We start from the raw sequence: 20,374 nt of genomic DNA, 5'->3' as shown, positions 1-20,374 counted from the left end.
CTCTTTTATAGCTGTTAGCAGTTGCCTTATGTATTGAGGTGCTCCTATGTTGGGTGCATATATATTTATAATTGTTGTGTCTTCTTCTTGGATTGATCCCTTGATCATTATGTAGTGTCCTTCCTTATCTCTTGTAACAGTCTTTATCTTAAAGTCTATTTTATCTGATATGAGTATTGCTACTCCAGCTTTCTTTTGATTTCCTTTTACATGGATTATCTTTTTCCATCCCCTCACTTTCAGTCTGTATGTGTCCTAGGTCTGAAGTGGGTCTCTTGTAGACAGCATATATGTGGGTCTTGTTTTCATATCCATTAAGCAAGCCTGTGTCTTTTGGTTGGAGCATTTAAGCCATTCACATTTAAGGTAATTATCGATATGTATGTTCCTATGACCATTTTCTTAATTGTTTTGGGTTTGTTTTTGTAGATCCTTCTTCTCTTGTGTTTCCCACTTAGAGAAGTTCCTTTAGCATTTGTTGTAGAGCTGGTTTGGTGGTGCTGAATTCTCTTAGCTTTTGCTTGTCTGTAAAGCTTTTGATTTCTCCATCGAATCTGAATGAGATCCTTGCCAGGTAGAGTAATCTTGGTTGTAGGTTCTTCCCTTTCATCACTTTAAGTATATCATGCCACTCCCTTCTGGCTTGTAGAGTTTCTGCTGAGAAATCAGCTGTTAACCTTATGGGCGTTCCCTTGTATGTTATTTGTTGTTTTTCCCTTGCTGCTTTCAATAATTTTTCTTTGTCTTTAATTTTTGCTAATTTGATTACTATGTGTCTCGGCATGTTTCTCCTTGGGTTTATCCTGTATGGGACCTGCTGCGCTTCCTGGACTTGGGTGGCTACTTCCTTTCCCATGTTAGGGAAGTTTTCGACTATAATCTCTTCAAATATTTTCTCTGGTCCTTTCTCTCTCTCTTCTCCTTCTGGGACCCCTATAATGCGAATGTTGTTGCGTTTAATGTTGTCCCAGAGGTCTCTTAGGCTGTCTTCATTTCTTTTCATTCTTTTTTCTTTAGTCTGTTCCGCAGCAGTGAATTCCACCATTCTGTCTTCCAGGTCACTTATCCGTTCTTCTGCCTCAGTTATTCTGCTATTGATTCCTTCTAGTGTAGTTTTCATTTCAGTTATTGTATTGTTCATCTCTGTTTGTTTGTTCTTTAATTCTTCTAGGTCTTTGTTAAACATTTCTTGCATCTTCTCGATCTTTGTCTCCATTCTTATTCCGAGGTCCTGGATCATCTTCACTATCATTATTCTGAATTCTTTTTCTGGAAGGTTGCCTATCTCCACTTTATTTAGTTGGTTTTCTGGAGTTTTATCTTGTTCCTTCATCTGGTATATAGCCCTCTGCCTTTTCATCTTGTCTATCTTTCTGTGAATGTGGTTTTCGTTCCACAGGCTGCAGGATTGTATTTCTTCTTGCTTCTGCTCTCTGCCCTCTGGTGGATGAGGCTATCTAAGAGGCTTGATGGGAGGGACTGTTGGTGGGTAGAGCTGACTGTTGCTCTGGTGGGTAGAGCTTAGTAAAACTTTAATCCACTTGACTGTTGATGGGTGGGGCTGGGTTCCCTCCCTGTTGGTTGTTTGGCCTGAGGCAACCCAACACTGGAGCCTACCTGGGCTCTTTGGTTGGGCTAATGACAGACTCTGGGAGGGCTCATGACAGACTCTGGGAGGGCTCACGCCAAGGAGTACTTCCCAGAACTTCTGCTGTCAGTGTCCTTGTCCCCACGGTGAGCCACAGCCCCCCCCCCTCCGCCTCTGCAGGAGACCCTCCAACACTAGCAGGTAGGTCTGGTTCAGTCTCCCCTGGGATCACTGCTCCTTCCCCTGGGTCCCGATGCACACACTACTTTGTGTGTGCCCTCCAAGAGTGGAGTCTATGTTTCCCCCAGTCCTGTCGCAGTCCTGCAATCAATTAATTCCCACTAGGCTTCAAAGTCTGATTCTCTACAAATTCCTCCTCCCGTTGCCAGACCCCCAAGTTGGGAAGCCTGATGTGGGGCTCAGAACCTTCACTCCAGTGGGTGGACTTCTGCGGTAGAAGTGTTCTCCAGTCTGTGAGTCACCCACCCAGCAGTTATGGGATTTGATTTTACTGTGATTGTGCCCCTCCTACTGTCTCATTGTGGCTTCTCCTTTGTCTTTGGATGTGGGGTATCTTTTTTGGTGAGTTCCAGTGTCTTCCTGTCGATGATTGTCCAGCAGCTAGTTGTGATTCTGGTGTTCTCGCAAGAGGGAATGAGAGCACGTCCTTCTACTCTGCCATCTTTGTTCCTCTCTCACTTGTCTTTAAGTTTGTTTTCTGGGTAAATGTCCAAGCAGTGACTGGGAGAATGACTCACTCTGGTCTCTGTGAAACTCTAACTTCTCTCTGTTTCTTCCTCTGTAACAGCCCCCACCTGCACTTTTCTTTCCCCCCTTCCTCCCACATCCTACCTGGTCACGTGGGGATTCCTCCCATCCCCTTAGGTATCTGAAGTCCCCACCAGCACTTAGTAGGTGCCCTAGTTGTGAGGAGATGCGAACTCCATGTCCTTCTACTCTGCCATCTTGACTCCGCCCCCAAAACAGACTTTAAATTTTTTAAAAGATTACAAGAGACTGTAATAAAAAGGTTCAATAGAGGAAGAAGATATAACAATTATAAAAATGTATGCACCTAATAACATACCCTCCAAATATAAGAAACAAAAATTAACGGACTTGAAGGGAGAAATAGATAGTTCTACAGCAATAAGGGGAGATTTCACTTTCAGTAATGGACAGAACAACTAAACAGAGATAAATTAGGAAATGGAGGACTTGAACAACCAATAAACCATCTAGATATAACAGATGTATACAGAATACTCCATCAAATAACAGAATACAAGAAAAGGGACTTCCCTGGTGGTCTAGTGGTTAAGACTCCACACTCCCAATGCTGGGGACATGGGTTTGATCCCTGGTCAGGGAACTAAGAGCTCACATGCCTTACCATGTGGCCAAAAACAAACAAAAAAACCCAGAATACACAACTTTTTCAATTGCATGTGGGACATTCTCCAGGATAGACCATTCTCCAGGATAGGCCACAAAATAAACCTCAATGTATTTAAAAATATATTATACAAAGTATCTTTTCCAACCACAGTGAGATGAATTTATAAATCAACCACAGAATGAAAACTGGAAAATTCACAAATATATGGAAATTAACACATTCTTAAACAAGTGAGTCAAAGATGAGATTACAAGGGAAATTAAAAAATACTTAGAGATGAAAATGAAATCACAACATACAAAAACTTATGGGGGGAGGGCTTCCCTGGTGGTGCAGTGTTTAAGAATCCTTCTGCCAATGCAGGGGACACAGGGGACACAGGTTCTTCCCCTGGTCTGGGACGATCCCACATGCTGCGGAGCAACTAAGCCCATGCACCACAACTACTGAGCCTGAGCTCTAGAGCCCGTGAGCCACAACTACTGAAGCCTGCGCGCCTATAGCCCAAGCTCTGCAACAAGAGAAGCCACCACAGTGAGAAGCCTATGCACCACAATGAAGGGTAGCTCCTGCTCGTCACAACTAGAGAAAGCCCTTGTGCAGCAACAAAGACCCAATGCAATGAAAAATAAATAAATAAATTAATTAATTAAAAAAAAAACATATGGGGGGACTTCCATGGTGGTGCAGTGGTTAAGAATCCGCCTGCCAATGCAGGGGACACAGGTTCGATCCCTGGTCTGGGACGATCCTACATGCTGCGGAGCCACTAAGCCTGTGTGCCACAACTACTGAGCCTGTGTGCTGCAACTACTGAAGCCCGTGTGCTCTAAGGCCCGCATGCTGCAACTACTGAGCCCATGCACTGCAACTACTGAAGCCCGCGTGCTCTAAGGCCCACATGCTGCAACTACTGAGCCCATGCGCCGCAACTACTGAAGCCCATGCGCCTAGAGCCCGTGCTCTGCAACAAGAGAAGCCACTGCAATGAGAAGCCTGTGAACCACTCACCACAACTAGAGAAAGCCCCCGCACAGCAACGAAGACCCAATGCAGCCAAAAAAAAAAAAAAAAAAACTTATGGGATGTAGCAAAAGCAGTGCTAAGAGGGAAATTTATAGGGATAAACATGAAAAAAAGAAGGTCTCAAGTCAACAACCTAACTTTATACCTTGAATGAACTAGAGAAAGAAAAACTAAACCCAAAGCTAGCAGAAAGAAGGATTAGAAAAATTAGAGCAGACGTAAAAAAAAAAAAGAGTATAGGGACTTCCCTGGTGGTCCAGTGGTTAAGACTCCAAGCTTCCACTGCAGGGAGCACGGGATCAATCCCTGGTTAGGGGACTAAGATCCCACATGCCCCATGGCATAGTCCCCAATAAATAAATAAATAAATAAATGAGTTTAGAGAATCAATACAGAAAATCAATGAAACAAAAAGTTGACTCTTCCCCCTAAATCAACAAAATTGACAAACCTTTAATTAGACTGACAAAAAAGGAGATTACTCAAATTACTTAAATCAGAAATCAATGTGGGGACATTACTACTGATTCTACAGAAATAAACAGGATTAACAAAAACACAAATTCGAAAAGATACATGCACCCCAATGTTCATAGCAGCATTATTTACAATAGCCAAGAGATGGACACAATCTAAGCATCCATCAACAGATGAATGGATAAAGATGAATGGATAAAGAAGATGTACATAGGGACTTCCCTGGTAGTCCAGTAGTTAAGATTCTGTGCTTCCACTACAGGGGGTGTGGGTTCGATCCCTGGTCAGGGAACTAAGATCCCACATGCCACGTGGTGTGGCCAAAAAAAAAAAAAAAAGAAAATGTACACACACACACATACACACACAATGGAATACTACTTAGCCATAAAAAAGAATGAAATTTTGCCATTTGCAGCAACATGGATGGACCTAGAGGGTATTATGCTTAGTGAAATAAGTCAGACAGAGAAAAACAAATACCATACGATATCACTTATATCTGGAATGTAAAAAATACAACAAACTAGTGAATATAACAAAAAAGAAGCAGATTCACAGATATAGAAAGCAAACTAGTGGTTACCCGTGGGGAGAGGGAAGGGGGAGGGGCAATATAGCAGTAGGGGGACAAGAGATACAAACTATTAGGTATAAAAGAAGCTACAAGGATATATTGTACAACACAGGGAATATAGTCAATATTTTATAATAACTATAAATGGAGTATAACCTTTAAAAATTGTGAATCACAGAATGGGTGGGTGAATGGATGGGTGGATCAGTGGTGGATGGGTAGATAAATGAGTGGGTGGGTGGATGGATGGGTGGATAGATGGGTGGGTGGGAGAAAAATTGTGAATCACTATATGGTACACCCATAACGTAAAATACTGTACATCAACTATACTTCAATTTAAAAATTTTTTAAAGAAATAGTAGGATTATAAGAGGGTACTATGAACGATTGCATGCCACCAAATTGTTAACCTAGATGAAATGGGAAAATTCCTGGAAACACACAACATATGAAAACTGAATAACAAAGAAATATAAAATCTGAATAGACACATAACTAGAACAGAGAACAAACCAGTAATAAAAAACCTCCCAGCAAAGAAAAGCCCTAGACCAGGTGGCTTCACTGGTGAATTCTACCAAACTGGAGAGTTGATATGTCCTGAGGTAGACCAGTAAAAGTGTATTGCTCGCCTTGCCCGCTGAAAGAAAATTGCGTCTAGTGGTCCATATTGACAGGTATAGAGAAAAGCCATTTGCCAGATCAGTAGCTGCATACCAGGTACCAGAGTGTGTGATAATTTGCTCAAGCAATGAAACCACATCTGGTACATCGGCTGCAATTGGAGTCACCACCTGATTAATTTTACAATAATCCAGTGTCATTCTCAAAGGTGCATCTCTCTTCTGCACAGGCCAGATAGGCAAGTTGAATGAGGATATGGTGGGAATTACCACTCCTGCATCTTTCCCTGATGGTGGCATTTATTTCTGCAATTCCTCTAGAAATGCAGTATTGTTTTTGGTTTACCACTTTCCTAGGTAAAGGCAGCTCTAGTGGCTTCCACTTGGCATTTCCCACCACAATAGCCCTCACTCCACAGGTCAGGGAACTAGTGTGGGGATTCTGCCAGCTGCTGAGTATGTCTTTTCCTTTTATGTATTCCAGAATTGGCAAAATAACCACAGGATGGGTTCAGGGACCCAGTGGGCCCACTGTGATATGGACCTGAGCTAAAACTCTATTAATCACATGACTTCTGTAAGTCCCTACTCTGACTGGTAGACCACAGATTACACTTTGGATCTCCTAGAATTAGTGTCAGTTCAGAGTCAGTGTCCAGTAGTCCCCAAAAGGTCTGGTTATTTCCTTTTCTCCAATGCACAGTTATCCTGGTAAAAGGCCAGTTCTCTTCAGAGAAGGCTTGGAGAAGGATTAATAGTATAAAATTTTGACAGTGTCCTTCTGCAAGGAAACCCAACCTCCCCTTCATTTAAGGGGTTCTGGGTCTATAAACTGGCTTAAGTCTGGGAATTGATTGAGGGGCCATGACTCTCTGTTGTTATGATTCAGGTTAGACTTTTGTCCACTTGACCTAGAAATTTTCCACTTATACAGATCAGGTAAGAATTTAGTAGATTCCTAACTATTTTACTTGTAGTAGGAATACCGCGATCGACTAGGCAATGCCATAGTTCTTCATAAGTCAGACTATTCTGATTGATGCTTTGACTCTGCTGTCCATTATGGTAACCATGCGCACCTGGCCTTTGATGATTGACTGCCACCACTTGGTCCTTGCCATCTCAGGATCCAATTACTCCCATTGTTTTTAGATTTCCCAATTTCACTGTAAGGTCTGGTCTACCTTACAGTGGTACAGAGAAGAGTGATCACAGAGTTCTCCAAGGATGCCAAGGCTCCTCTCTTAAATCTGTTTCTCACAGTCATGATGAAAGGTATGTCTTCTGGACTCTCCCAGGTTGGATGAGCAGATCTTAAGTGACAAATCCACTTTAACATTCCAATCTCTCTAAGCTTTTAATTCTTTCCCCTACATTAGACAAGTCTGGCATGTCTAACTTATTCACTGTGAGTAACCTTTTGGTCCATGTTTCAGTCAACCAACCAAACTGTTAGAACCTTTTCTAATTTCCCAAGCTGAAATGTTAAATACTGAATCTCAGCTTAGTGAGTCTACATCAGTTGGCCTGATCCAACTTTTTGTTCCTTCCACCATTATCCCACACCTTTAACATCCATTCCCACACATATTCCCTGGATTTTTGCCTATAAAAATTAGAAAACTCAAGTAGTTCTTTTGGAGTGTAGTGCACCTCTTCATGGGTCACTCTTTGTACCTCACCTTTAGTGGCCTACTGGGATTTGAATCTAGTTATAGATCTAGAAACAAAGAAATGCTGTGGGAGTGGTTCCTGAGGAAACTCAGCCTTGTCTTGCATGACAACTGCCTCAGGAGAGGTCATTACAGTTTCCTCAGGCAATGCAGGGTTAATACTCTCAGACAGGGGTGGAGTGGCCATTCCCACTGATGTTGGGTGAAGAGACTGCTCCCCTGGCAAAGAACACTCATCAGAATTTAGAGCTTTCAACATCCCAAGCTTTAACACAGTCTTTCCATACATCCCCATTCCAACTTTCAGGATCCCATTCCTTTTCAATGCCCATACTTTATAAATTTATTTATTTATATTTCGCTGCATTGGGTCTTCGTTGCTGTGTGCGGGCTTCTCATTGCAGTGGCTTCTCTTGTTGCAGAGCATGGGCTCTAGGCACGCGGGCTTCAGTAGTTGTGGCACGCGGGCTCAGTAGTTGTGGCACACAGGCTTTGTTGCTCCGCGGCATGTGGGATCTTCCTGGACCAGGGCTCAAACCCATGTCCCCTGCATTGGCAGGAGGATTCTTAACCACTGCGTCACCAGGGAAGTCCCAATGCCCTCACTTTATTTATTTATTATTATTTTTTTAATAGAGTTATTATTACTTGCTTTTTAAAAAAAAATTATTTATTTAATTTTGGCTGTGTTGGGTCTTCGTTTCTGTGCGAGGGCTTCCTCTAGTTGCAGCAAGCGGGGGCCACTCTTCATCGCGGTGCGCGGACCTCTCACTATCGCGGCATCTCTTGTTGCGGAGCACAGGCTCCAGACGCGCAGGCTCAGTAGTTGTGGCTCACGGGCCTAGTTGCTCCGCGGCATGTGGGATCTTCCCAGACCAGGGCTTGAACCCTTGTCCCCTGCATCGGCAGGCAGATTCTCAACCACTGCGCCACCAGGGAAGCCCATGCCCTCACTTTAACATTAGCCACCCAGTGAGGCTGGGAGCTCAACTTGTAATTCAGCTAGTCAGAGAATGAGATTCTTGGTTTAATTTTCATCAGTCTTAGCCTGGATCTACAGGAGATTAAGGGTCTCCTTCAAGGCACACATAGAAGTTTCAGGTCATTTATGTGGCACTTGAGCTGGGAATCTGATTCCCTGAGCTCATCCTTTTCTTTCCCCACTTTGTTTAGTGACATTAGGAGCAACCAACCAATCTCATTATATTTGTTAATTTGCCAAAAATGTTTGAAAGTGTCATATACACAGTCACCCAGATTCTTGCTTCTTATAAGCAGTGCATTAGGAGTATCCAATGGTGACATTTTGCATATCTTAATTGCCAGATCATGCCAAGGATGGAGACAAACAGGATACTGGCTCTAAGTAGTTAAGGTGCATGTCAAAGGAATGATTTCAATGAGCCCAGACTCTTGCATCTTCCCAGTTAATGAATTTAGAGAAGTGCAAAATTCATTAACTTGAAATATCTGGTTTTCTTTAATTAACAATAATCTTTTTTGATGTTCCAGCTACCTGTTGTTGTTTTTTTTTTAATGCAAAACATCCTATATATCCTTGGTCCTCCCTTACCTCTTTGGAACAGTCCCTCACAGCTATCTGAGAGGCTGTCTCCTGGGCTTAAGTTTTCAGCAAGTCCACCAAATAAAACATAATTCTCAACTTTTAGGTTGTGCATTTTTTTTCAGTTGATATATATATCTTTTTTTTTCTCTTATAATGAATCAGCTCACATGATTGTGGAGGCTAAGAAGTCTCATGATCTCTACTTGGCAAGCTGGAGACCCAGGAGAGCCCAAGGTATAGTTCCAGTCTAAAAGCCAGCAGGTGCAAGACCCAAGAAGAGCTGATGTTTCAGTTCAAGCCTAAAGACCGAAAAGACTAAAGTCCCAGCCCAAGGCAGTCAGACAGGTGGAGTTCCCGTCTACTTAGCCTTTTTTTGTTCTATTCAGGTCTTTAATTGGATAAGACCCACCCACATTAGGAAGGGCATTCTGCTTTACTCAGTCTACTGATTCAAGTGTCAATCTCATCCAGAAACATCTTCACAGACATACCCAGAATATCTGACTAAATATCTGGGCTCCCTGTGGCCCAGTCAAGTTGACACATAAAATTGACTGGCATAACTATCAACAGAGTAAAAAGGCAATACACAGAATGAGAGAAAATATTTGCAAATCACATGTCTGATAAGTAATTAACATCCAGAATATATAAAGAATTCCTACAACTCAACAAGAACAAACCTAGTTCCAAAATGGGCAAAAGACTTGAATAGACATTTCTCCAAAGAATTTATACACATGACAAGCAAGCACATGAAAAGATGCTCAACATCACTAATCATTTGAGAAATGCAAATCAAAATCACAATGAGATACTTCAGACCCATTAGGATAGCTATTATGAGAAAAAAAGCCAAAACCTAGAAAATAACAAGTGTTGGTGAGAGTGTGAGGAAATTGGAACCCTTGTGCACTGCTGATAAGGATGTAAAATGGTGCAGCCATACGGAAAACAGTATGGCAGTTCCTTAAGAAATGAAAAATAAAATTACCATATGATCCAGCAATTCTACTCCTGGATATACAAAGAATTGACAGCAGGGACTTAAACAGATATTTGTACTCCTATGTTCACAGCAGCATTATTCACAATGGCAGAGAGGTGGAAGCAACTTGCGTGTCCAATGATGAATGAGTGGATAAACAAAACGTGATATATACATACAATGGAATAATAGTTAGCCTTTAAAAGAAAGGAAATTCTAACAGATACTACAATAGTGATGAACGCTGAGGATATGCTAAATGAAATAAACCAGGCACAAAAGGACAAATAGTTTATGATTTCACTTAGATAAGGTATCTAGAGTAGGCAAATTCATAGAGACAGAAAGATGAATGGTTGTTGCCAGGGTTTGGGGGAAAAGGGGAATGGGTAGTTACTGTTTAATGGGTCAGTGTTTCTGTTTGGGGTGATGAAAAAGTTCTGAAAATAGATAGTGGTATGGTTATATAACATTATATATGTACTTAATGCCAATGAATTGTACAATTAAAAATAGTTAAAATCACAAATTTTGTGTTATGTGTATTTTACCACAATAAAAAATTGAAAAATAGGTAATTGCCTGTTTCAAACAAAAATAATTGGAATGTAATAAATATTGAGTTTATAATACATGTAGAAGTATGGTACAACACAGACGTGGAGAACAAACTTATGGATATCAAGGGGGGAAGAGGGGGAGGGGATGAATTGGGAGATTGGGATTGACATATATACACTATTGATACTATGTATAAAATAGATAACTAATGAGAACCTACTGTATAGCACAGCAAACTCTACTCAGTGCTCTGTGGTGACCTAAATGGGAAGGAAGTCCAAAAAACAGGGGATATATATATATATATATAGCTGATTCACTTTGCTGTACAGTAGAAACTAACACAACATTGTAAAGCAATTATACTCCAATAAAAATGAAAAAAAAAGTATGATACAAATATCACATAGGCCAGGAGAGAGAAAAAGGTAGAATATTGCTGTAAGGTTTATACAGTGTTCAAAAGTGGTGTAATACCATGTTAAGGTAAATGGTGGTAAGCTAAATATGTACACTGTGAACCCCAAAGCAAAAAGTATAGCTAGTAAACCAGTAAAGGAAATAAAGTGGAATCATAATATAGATCCACTCTAAAGAAGTCAGAAAAATAATAAAAGGAAACCAAAAAAAAAAAAAAAGGGACAAACAGAAAACAAACAGCAAGATAGTAAATTTCAACCTAACCATATTGATAATTACATTAAATATAAATGGTCTAAACATCCAATTAAAAGGCAGAAATTGTCAGGTTGGATAAAAAAGAAACTCAATTATATGCTTCCTGTAAGAAACCCATTTTAAGTATAATAACCCAAATATGTTTAAACCAAAAGAATAGAAAAAGGAAAAGAAAGACTTCTCTGGAGGTCCAGTGGTTAAGACTCCACACTAACACTGCAGGGGGCATGGGTTTGATCCCTGGTCAGTGAACTAAGATCCCACATGCCATGTGGCACAGCCAAAAAAAAAAAAAAGAAAGAAAAGGAAAAGTATGGTAACACTCATCAAAGGAAAGCTAGAGTGACTATATTAACAACAAAGTAAGTTACAGAGAAAAATATATTACTAGAGATAAACAGAGTCATTTCATAACAGTAAAGTAGCCAATTCATTGAGAGAACATAACAATTCTAAACATTTAGGCATCTAGTAGCAGAGATTCAAAGTACATGAAGAAAATTTGATAGACTGTCAGAAGAACTAGAAAAAGGCACAGTTACAGTCACACATTTCTACATCCCTCTTTTGATAATTGATAGATAAAGCTGAGAAAAAACAACAGAAGACTTGAAAAATACTATCAACCAGCTTGATGTAATTGTTATTTTACAGAGTATTCAACAACAGAACACAAATTGTATTCAATTGCATATGTAACATTTACCAATATAGACCATATTCTGAGCCATAAAACAAATTTTAAGACATTTACTAGGATCTAGATCATATCAAACAAGTTCTCTGACTCCAAAGAAATAGAATTAGAAATAAATAAGAGATGGACTTCCCTGGTGGTGCAGTGGTTAAGAATCCACCTGCCAATGCAGGGGGACACTGGTTCAAGCCCTGGTCCGGGAAGATCCCACATGCCGCGGAGCAACTAAGCCCATGCGCCACAACTACTGAGCTTGCGCTCTAGAGCCCATGAGCCACAACTACTGAGCCCGTGTGCCACAACTACTGAAGCCCTTGCTCCTAGAGCCCGTGCTCTGCAACAAGAAGCCACCGCTATGAGAAGCCTGCGCACCGCAACCAAGAGTAGCCCCTGCTTGCTGCAACTAGAGAAAGCCCACACACAACGAAGACCCAACGCAGCCAAAAATAAATAAATAAATAAATATTTTTTAAAAAGAAATTTACTAGGATTCAGATCATATGAAATAAGTTCTCTGACCCCAAAGAAATTGAACTAGAAATAAATAAGAGACGGACTTCCCTGCTGGTGCAGTGGTTAAGAATCTGCCTGTCAGTGCAGGGGACACGGGTATGAGCCCTGGTCCAGGGAGATCCCACATGCCACGGAGCAACTAAGCCCGTGTGCCACAACTACTGAGCCTGCGCTCTAGAGCCCGTGAGCCACAACTACTGAAACCCGTGCACCTAGAGCCCATGCTCCGCAACAAGAGAAGCCACCGCAATGAGAAGCCCACACAGTGCAACAAAGAGTAGCCCCCGCTCGCCACAACTAGAGAAAGCCCGTGCACAGCAACGAAGACCCAGTGCAGCCAAAAATAAATAAATAAAAGAAAGAAAGAAGAGAAAAAAGTTTCCAAATATTTGGAAACTAAATAACACTCTTCTAAATAACTCATGGGTCAAAGAAAAAAATCAAAAATGAAATTATAACATTTAAAACTGAATGAAAATGAAAACAACATTTTCATTTGCAGAGGGGGAATATATGGAACAAAACACTTATTACAACAACAACAAAAAGTTATCAAATCAATGACCTCAGCTTCTACTTTAAGAAACTAGAAAAAAAGAAGAACAAATTATACCCAAAGCAAATAGTGTAAATGAAATGATGAAGATCAGTGCAGAAATCAGTAAAATAGAAAACAGAAAAGCAGTTAATCTGTGAAATGAAAAGCTGATTCTTTGAGAAGATCAGTAAAATTGGTAAACCTCTAGCCAGACTGATAAGGAGAGACAGAGAAGGACAAATTACTAATATCAGAAATAAGAGTGACATTACTACGGATTCTACAGATAGTAAAGAGATAATACTATGAATAACTTTAGGTCAATAAACTCAACAACTCAGATGAAATGGACAAATTCCTTGAAAGACAAACTGTGAAAGCTCACTTATGAAGAAATAGATAACCAGAATAACTCTATGATTTTTTTCATTGAATTTGTAGCTTAAAACTTTCCCAGAAATTAAACCCCAAGTCTAGATGGTTCCACTGATTATTTTTCCCCACGCTACCCAAATATTGGTGGTTTCTTCTTTTTTAAATTTAATTAATTAATTAATTAATTAGGTTGCGTTGGGTCTTCGTTGCTGCACGCGGGCTTTCTCTAGTTGCATTGAGCGGGGGCTACTCTTCGTTGCGGTGTGCAGGCTTCTCATTGCAGTGGTTTCTCTTGTCACGGAGCTTGGGCTTTAGGCGCATGGGCTTCAGTAGTTGTGGCACATGGGCTCAGTAGTTGTGGCTCGCTGGCTCTAGAGCTCAGGCTCAGTAGTTGTGGTTCACAGGCTTAGTTGCTCTGCAGCATGTGGGATCTTCCTGGACCAGGGATCGAACCTGTGTCCCCTGCATTGGCAGGCGGATTCTTAACCACTGCGCCACCAGGGAAGTCCAACATTGGTGGTTTCTACGAAACATATAAAAGGAAATGCCAATACTCAACAAACTCTTACAGAAAATTGAAAAGAATATTCTACCTGAGTCTATAAAGCTACCATTATTCTGATGTCAAAACCAAAGTCATTGTAAGAAAAAATAACTACACACCAACATACTTTATAATCATAGATACAAAAATTGTTAACAAAAATTTAGCTAATCGAATACAACATAGTAAAAAGAATGCTACATCATGAGTAAATGGGGTTTACTCTAAAAGTGTGAGGTTGGTTTAACATTCATAAGTCAATGTAATTCACTGTATTGCCAGATTCAAATAGGAAAAAAAAAAATCATGATTATCTCCTTAGATGCGGTAAAAACTTTTGATAAAACCCAATGCCTATTCCTGATTAAAAACTCACCAAACTAGGAAAAGAAGAAATTTCCCCAACTTGATAAAGAGCCATAAAATATATACAGCTGCTATCGTACTTAATGGTAGAAGACTGAATGCTTTCCCCGAAAGCCTAACATCAAGAACAAAGCAAGGATGTCTCATCACTTTTATTCAACTTGATATTGGAGGTCTTAGCCTAACCAATGAGTCAAGAACCAAGTTTAGGGGCTTCCCTGGTGGCGCAGTGGTTGAGAGTCTGCCTGCCAATGCAGGGGACACGGGTTCGAGCCCTGGTCTGGGAGGATCCCATATGCCGCGGAGCAACTGGGCCCGTGAGCCACAATTACTGAGCCTGCGCGTCTGGAGCCTGTGCTCCACAACAAGAGAGGCCGCGATAGTGAGAGGCCCGCGCACCGCGATGAAGAGTGGCCCCCGCTTGCCGCAACTAGAAGAAAGCCCTCGCACAGAAACGAAGACCCAACACAGCCATAAATAAATAAATAAATAAATTGAAAAAAAAAAGAACCAAGTTTAAGTGCACAGAGATATGAAAGGAGGAAATAAAACTGCCTCTATTAGTATACGACAGGATTGTCTATGTAGAAAATCCAAAGACTGTACAAAGAATATCTGTGAGAATTAATAAATTAGGTTTCAGTATACAAGATCGATATACAAAAATTTATTGTATTTCTTTGTTAGTTGTGAACAATCGAGAATAGAAATTAAGAAACAATACTATTTACAATAGTATAAAAAATATGAACTACTTGGGGATAATTCTGACAAAAGATATGCAAAGCACTTCCGAGAAAAATTAGACCTAAATAAATGGAGAGATATGCTATATTCAAGTGTCAGAGACTCAATATTGTTAAGATTTCAATTCTCCCCAAATTGATCTACAAATTCAATACATTCCCAGTTAAAATACCAGTAGGCTTTTTTTTTTCCCCCAATAGTATTTGACAGACTGATTCTAAATATCCTATGGAAAAGCAAAGGGAGAAAGCAGTGTGGATAAAGACAGTTTTTATTTTTTATTTTATTTTATTTTTTTAAATAAATTTATTTATTATTTATTTTTGGCTGCTTTGGGTCTTGCTGTGCGTGGGCTTTCCCTAGTTGCAGCGGGCAGGGGCTACTCTTCGTTGAGGTGCCCGGGCTTCTCACTGTGGTGGCTTCTTGTGTTGCGGAGCATGGGCTCTAGGTGTGTGGGCTTCAGTAGGTGTGGCATGTGGGCTCAGTAGTTGTGGCGCACGGGCTTAGTAGCTCCGTGGCATGTGGGATCTTCCCGGACCGAGGCTCAAACCCATGTCCCCTGCATTGGCAGGTGGATTCTTAACCACTGTGCCATCAGGGAAGTCCCAAAGACAGGTTTCAGATTATGACTGTTTGAGTCTTGAGAGAAAAGCCCAAGAAGAGGAAAAGGAGGTAAAAGGAAGATGTGAGAGAAGTTGGGCACAATTGAAAAAGAACAAAGTTTAGGAATTAAAACTACATGATTTCAAGAATTATTATGAAACCTCAGTAATCAAGACACTGTGGTATTGCGGGACTTCTCTGGTGGTACAGTGGTTAAGAATCTGTCTGCCAATGCAGGGGACGTGGGTTCGAGCCCTGGTCCAGGAAGATCCCACGTGCCGCTGAGTTACTAAGCCCATGTACCACAACTACTGAGCCTGCACTCTAGAGCCCGCGAGCCAGAACTACTGAAGTCTGCACGCCTAGAGCCCGTGTTCTGTGACAAGAGAAGCCACCGCAATGAGAAGCTTGCGCACCTCAATGAAGAGTAGCCCCCGCTCGCAGCAACTAGAGAAAGCCCGCGCTCAGCAACAAAGACCCAACGCAGCCAAAAAAAAAAAAAAGACACTGTGGTATTGGCATTAAGATAGACACATAGATCAAGAGAACTGACTAGAGACTACATTAACTCACACATATATGATCAACTGATTTTCAGTAAAGGTGCAAATGCAATTTAATGGAGAAAGGGTAGTCTTTTCAACAAACAGAGCTAGAATAATTGTTAAAAAAGAACCTCAATCCATATCTGATATCATATACAAAGATTAAGACAAAATGGATCATAGACCTAAATGTAAAATCTAAAAGTATATAACTCCTAGAAGAATACATAAGAGAAGATGTATTGTCTTTGGATTTCTCTTGGCCAATAAACCCCTCTTCCATGAAGTGTTCAGGGGAAAGAAAGAAAAGGAGCTAGAACTCAATCACATTTCTTCTTTTTAATAAGTATTTGATAAAAGCTCAGTAGAGAACAAATTAAAACTATTGACTAAAATTAGATACCAATATTAGCTATAGATTTTAATTTTTCTCTCACAATCACTCAGTAACACATGTGATTTATTTCTTAAAAAGCTTAATTATCTTTGATATGGAAGTGAAAGGAATTAATGTAGAATTGGAGCTTGTTATCCACAGAGTCAGGTGAAATCATCATTTGAAATCAATGTGACCTCAAACACAGTCAAATGTCATGAAAATAAAGTGAATCCTTAAAAAAAAAAATGTAGCTGGTCATGGAAAGTTTAAAAAGCAAGTTGCAATCTATAAACTTTTCATTTACTACCTACCTCTCTGGCTCTGTGGAGCTGTGCTTGCTCAATCCTAGTGATGACATCCTGTACCGTAAATGGGATCTCAAGCTTAGGGACCTCTGATCTATCACGGACATTTTTGTACATTATGGTGAAATCCAAAGCTTCTTTTTCTCCTTCCTATTCACTGTCTATCTCAGTTGGCATCTGGATAAACGTTTTGGAAGTTGAGTGATTTTCTTTTATTTCTTCGTTTTTCACAGAATATAGGCAAATGCTAATAAAGCCGTCCACAAGGAAGCTAGAAGAGCAGGAAAAGCCTGCAACCAAAGGCTGTGGTGTACCCTGATACTAGCCGTGGTGTTTTAGTCCGGGTGATGTCATAATAGACCCATTGTGACATTATCATTGACTCAAACATTTAAAGAGTGCTTACTATATGCAGAGAATTAGGCATTCTATATGCTGTGATGGTAGCAGGTGAAGGGGGGAGGGAGGGAAGGAAAGAATAGACAACAGGAACGCTAAAAGAAATAGAAGGTATAGCCCTGCTTTAAATGAGCTTAAAATCTAGGTGTTAGAATTCAAGATCCAGTGTATCAAATGTAACTTCTGGTTCTTCTCTCCTCCTGAGGTTTTGCTTAAGAATGTTTAAGCTTGTAATGGAATAATTGTGTTACAACTTCCTCAGCTGCCCTTCAACTTTTCCTAGACTTGTAGTAACTTGGAAGATAGTATTTGGATGAAGATCACACTCTTTGCACTGCCTAATGGCTCATTTTTTCAAGAAGCCTGACTGAAGAAGGCTTTGACGTTCTGTAGTTGGCTGGGAAATTGAAGGGAACGCTTAGAGGCTGCTTTCTAACTGAAAGAAGAGTACTTTGGGCAGCTCCTCTGATGGTAGAGGTGGTGAAAGGATTTAGGACACTAGAGCAATTAAAAGGACAGATCGTTTTGTTCGTTGTGTAGATTATTTTTTAATTTAAAAAAATGTGAAAAGTACAGAAAGAAATATAATAGCCATGTGCCTATCACCCAGAATGAACAGATATTAACATTTTGTCATATTTGCTTCAGATATTTTTAAATAAAAGAAAGCATTAGAGATAAAGTTGAAGTCCCCTTTGGTGTTCTCCCCAGACTCCTTCCTTCCTGTTTTTCCCTTTTCAGAGGGCCATAACAAGCATGAATTTGATGTATTTATGTCTAGTCTGTGTTTATATAGTTTTACTGCAGGTGTATGTGTTCATAAACTATGTAATATCATTTTGTATGCTTTAGATTTTATATAAATTGTGGATGTATAACAATTTCTCTATGAGAACTTCCTATGTTGAGTCCTTATTGTAACTTAGTCCTATGTTGAGTGCTTGTTGTAAACTTGTAAATTTAAACAATTTGTTTCAATCCTTCAGAGAAACGGATACAGGGGATCATAATGTAATTGTCTTTTAAAAATATCAATCAATATGTAAGAGCAAGTTAAATATTTTCCCTTCTAAGATCCTGCTGTCTAAATTACTCCCTCCCCTGTGTTCCCAAATCATTTTGTAAACTTTGTATTATAGCACTTATCTCATTGAGTGTAACTATTTATTATTTGTTTCTATCCACCAGTTGGTGAACCTCTCAAAACCAGATGCCATACTTTAGGTTTCTTTATCTAACATTTGGCATATTCTTCCTCAGTACCTCCATGGAAACTGTCTAAAACTTGGATATTCATTATAGTTTAAAACTCCTCTCCTCATGGAAACTTTTCTAAGTCCCAGAATACTTTCTTTTATTGTTAGACTGCACCCTCCCCCCCAGTCATAAAGTATCACTCCCTCCTTTCCTATAAATCACAATTAAGTCTATTTATTCAAGGACGTTCATAATATTTTCTGAAAGGACCACATTTAAGGAGAATTATTTTTTTATATAAATGTGAGGTTTCATTAAAATACCCATCATTACCCAGCATTTCTCAACATAATCAATTAATCTATTAAATTACTTTGTTGATAATAATACTATATTGTGAGATCCGTAAATAACTGTTAATTTCTCTTGATTTTCTTATATTGCTTACCCTAGTGGGCATTCACAAAGCAGCCTACATACTTGTCAACAAAACTAATTTAGTATTATTGTGCTCTCTCTCTCCTTCATATTTTTTTATGCAGCATGGAATTCATCAGCAACTGGAAATAAAGGCTTTTTAAAGCAAATTTTAAAATCTCTTCAATTTGACAAGCATTTGTTGAGATACTACTATGTGGCTACCATTATCCTAGACTGTGAAAAATATATGATAGGGACCTGTGAAGAAACTAAAAAACAACAAAAAAAATTTAAGATAGAATATAATATTCAAGTGCTAACAAGGGACATGAAGAAGAGACCTGTGGGGAGCAGAGTCTTTGGGAGAACCTTATGGAGAGAGAAGATTGACTGACAAATGAAGGCATTTCAGATAGGGATTCCAATGAGCCATGGCTTTGGAGGTGAGTGCAGAGTTTTTATTTCAGGGAAAAAGTAAGGAGACTGGTTTAATTGAGATGAGGTAATGTTGAGTTTACTGCGGATCAGAGTAGGAGAGTATGGGACAGAAATATCAGCAATTTGAAGGGGAAATTAATTTGGTATCTACATGAAAAATGAAGGGATTCATTTGAGGTTAAGGGAGATTACATAGGATCAGAATGGTAAGGTCTTGAAAGCAACTAATAGCAGTTTGGTGAAAATGAAACCTTCAATTTAGGAAGATTTTTTGAAATAATAGAATAGAAAAAATCCATTGGAGAAGATCAAGACATGACTGTTTCAAACGATGAGTGTCAGAGCTAGGATATAGAAGTGGGACTGATAAGGGAGGGATAAATCCTAGTAAGTGTTGCTAAAGATAATAAGGATTTTGGATCATCTAACAGAAAATTATAAAGATAATTTAAAAAAATTTTTGTTGTATTTCATTTGAATTAATGGCAGAACATCAATGAAGAGGCTATCCAGGCTAAGTACTACCAAATAGCATTATATTGAGCAGAGATGTGGGTACCTAATTCAAGGGAACTTGGGGCAAAGTGTGTTCTAGGGAGCTCCTTCAACTGTAAAATAGGGATAATAGTATTGTTGCGTTGGATTGTTTAGATTAATTCACGTAAAATACTTAGAATAGTGCCAGGCATGTAGTAGGCCTTTAATGTACAGCAGTTGCTGTTAATATGTTTACTATTACTGCTGCTTTTTTCCCTTCTCTACTTTTTCCCTGAGAGCCGCCGCCTTTTCGGCAGGGCTGGTTGTTTTCCAGTACACTTTGCACAAGCTCGGCTTTTTAATCAGATCTAGGTCTTGGGCCACGAGAACTGCGGAGTTATTATGGCCATGGTAACTATCCGTTTCGCCAGGGATAAAATGCGCCTGTAAAATTTTTACACACTCCCGTGGCACAGAATGGTGCCTTCCTCTGATCGCTTCCCCCGCCCCCTCCCCCGGCCAGATGATAGTACAGTCCATACTGCGGCTGGAAAAGGTAGTGCAAAAGTTGAGCGCGCCGAGGATTTTCTCTTCTCCCGGAAGCAATTGTTCTCTAGAGCCGGAAACAGTTGCTGTTTCAAGGGAGGTGGGACTGGGCGGGTCAGGCCGCA

The 20,374-nt window shown here is 39.9% G+C and overlaps 1 protein-coding gene across 1 annotated transcript in view; it reads right to left on the bottom strand.

Moving 5' to 3' along the window:
• FAM186A (family with sequence similarity 186 member A) overlaps positions 1 to 16,889 on the bottom strand; it is a 77,624-nt gene extending 60,735 nt beyond the window's left edge. Inside the window, 1 exon segment of the mRNA XM_061206662.1 lies at positions 16,779 to 16,889. Coding sequence (XP_061062645.1) covers positions 16,779 to 16,889 — 111 coding nt within the window.
• Positions 16,890 to 20,374: the final 3,485 nt, after the last annotated feature.

This window comes from Eubalaena glacialis, chromosome 11 (assembly GCF_028564815.1).
Source record: "Eubalaena glacialis isolate mEubGla1 chromosome 11, mEubGla1.1.hap2.+ XY, whole genome shotgun sequence".
Taxonomy (NCBI): Eukaryota; Metazoa; Chordata; class Mammalia; order Artiodactyla; family Balaenidae; genus Eubalaena; species Eubalaena glacialis.
This window is presented reverse-complemented; position numbering and strand designations above follow the sequence as displayed.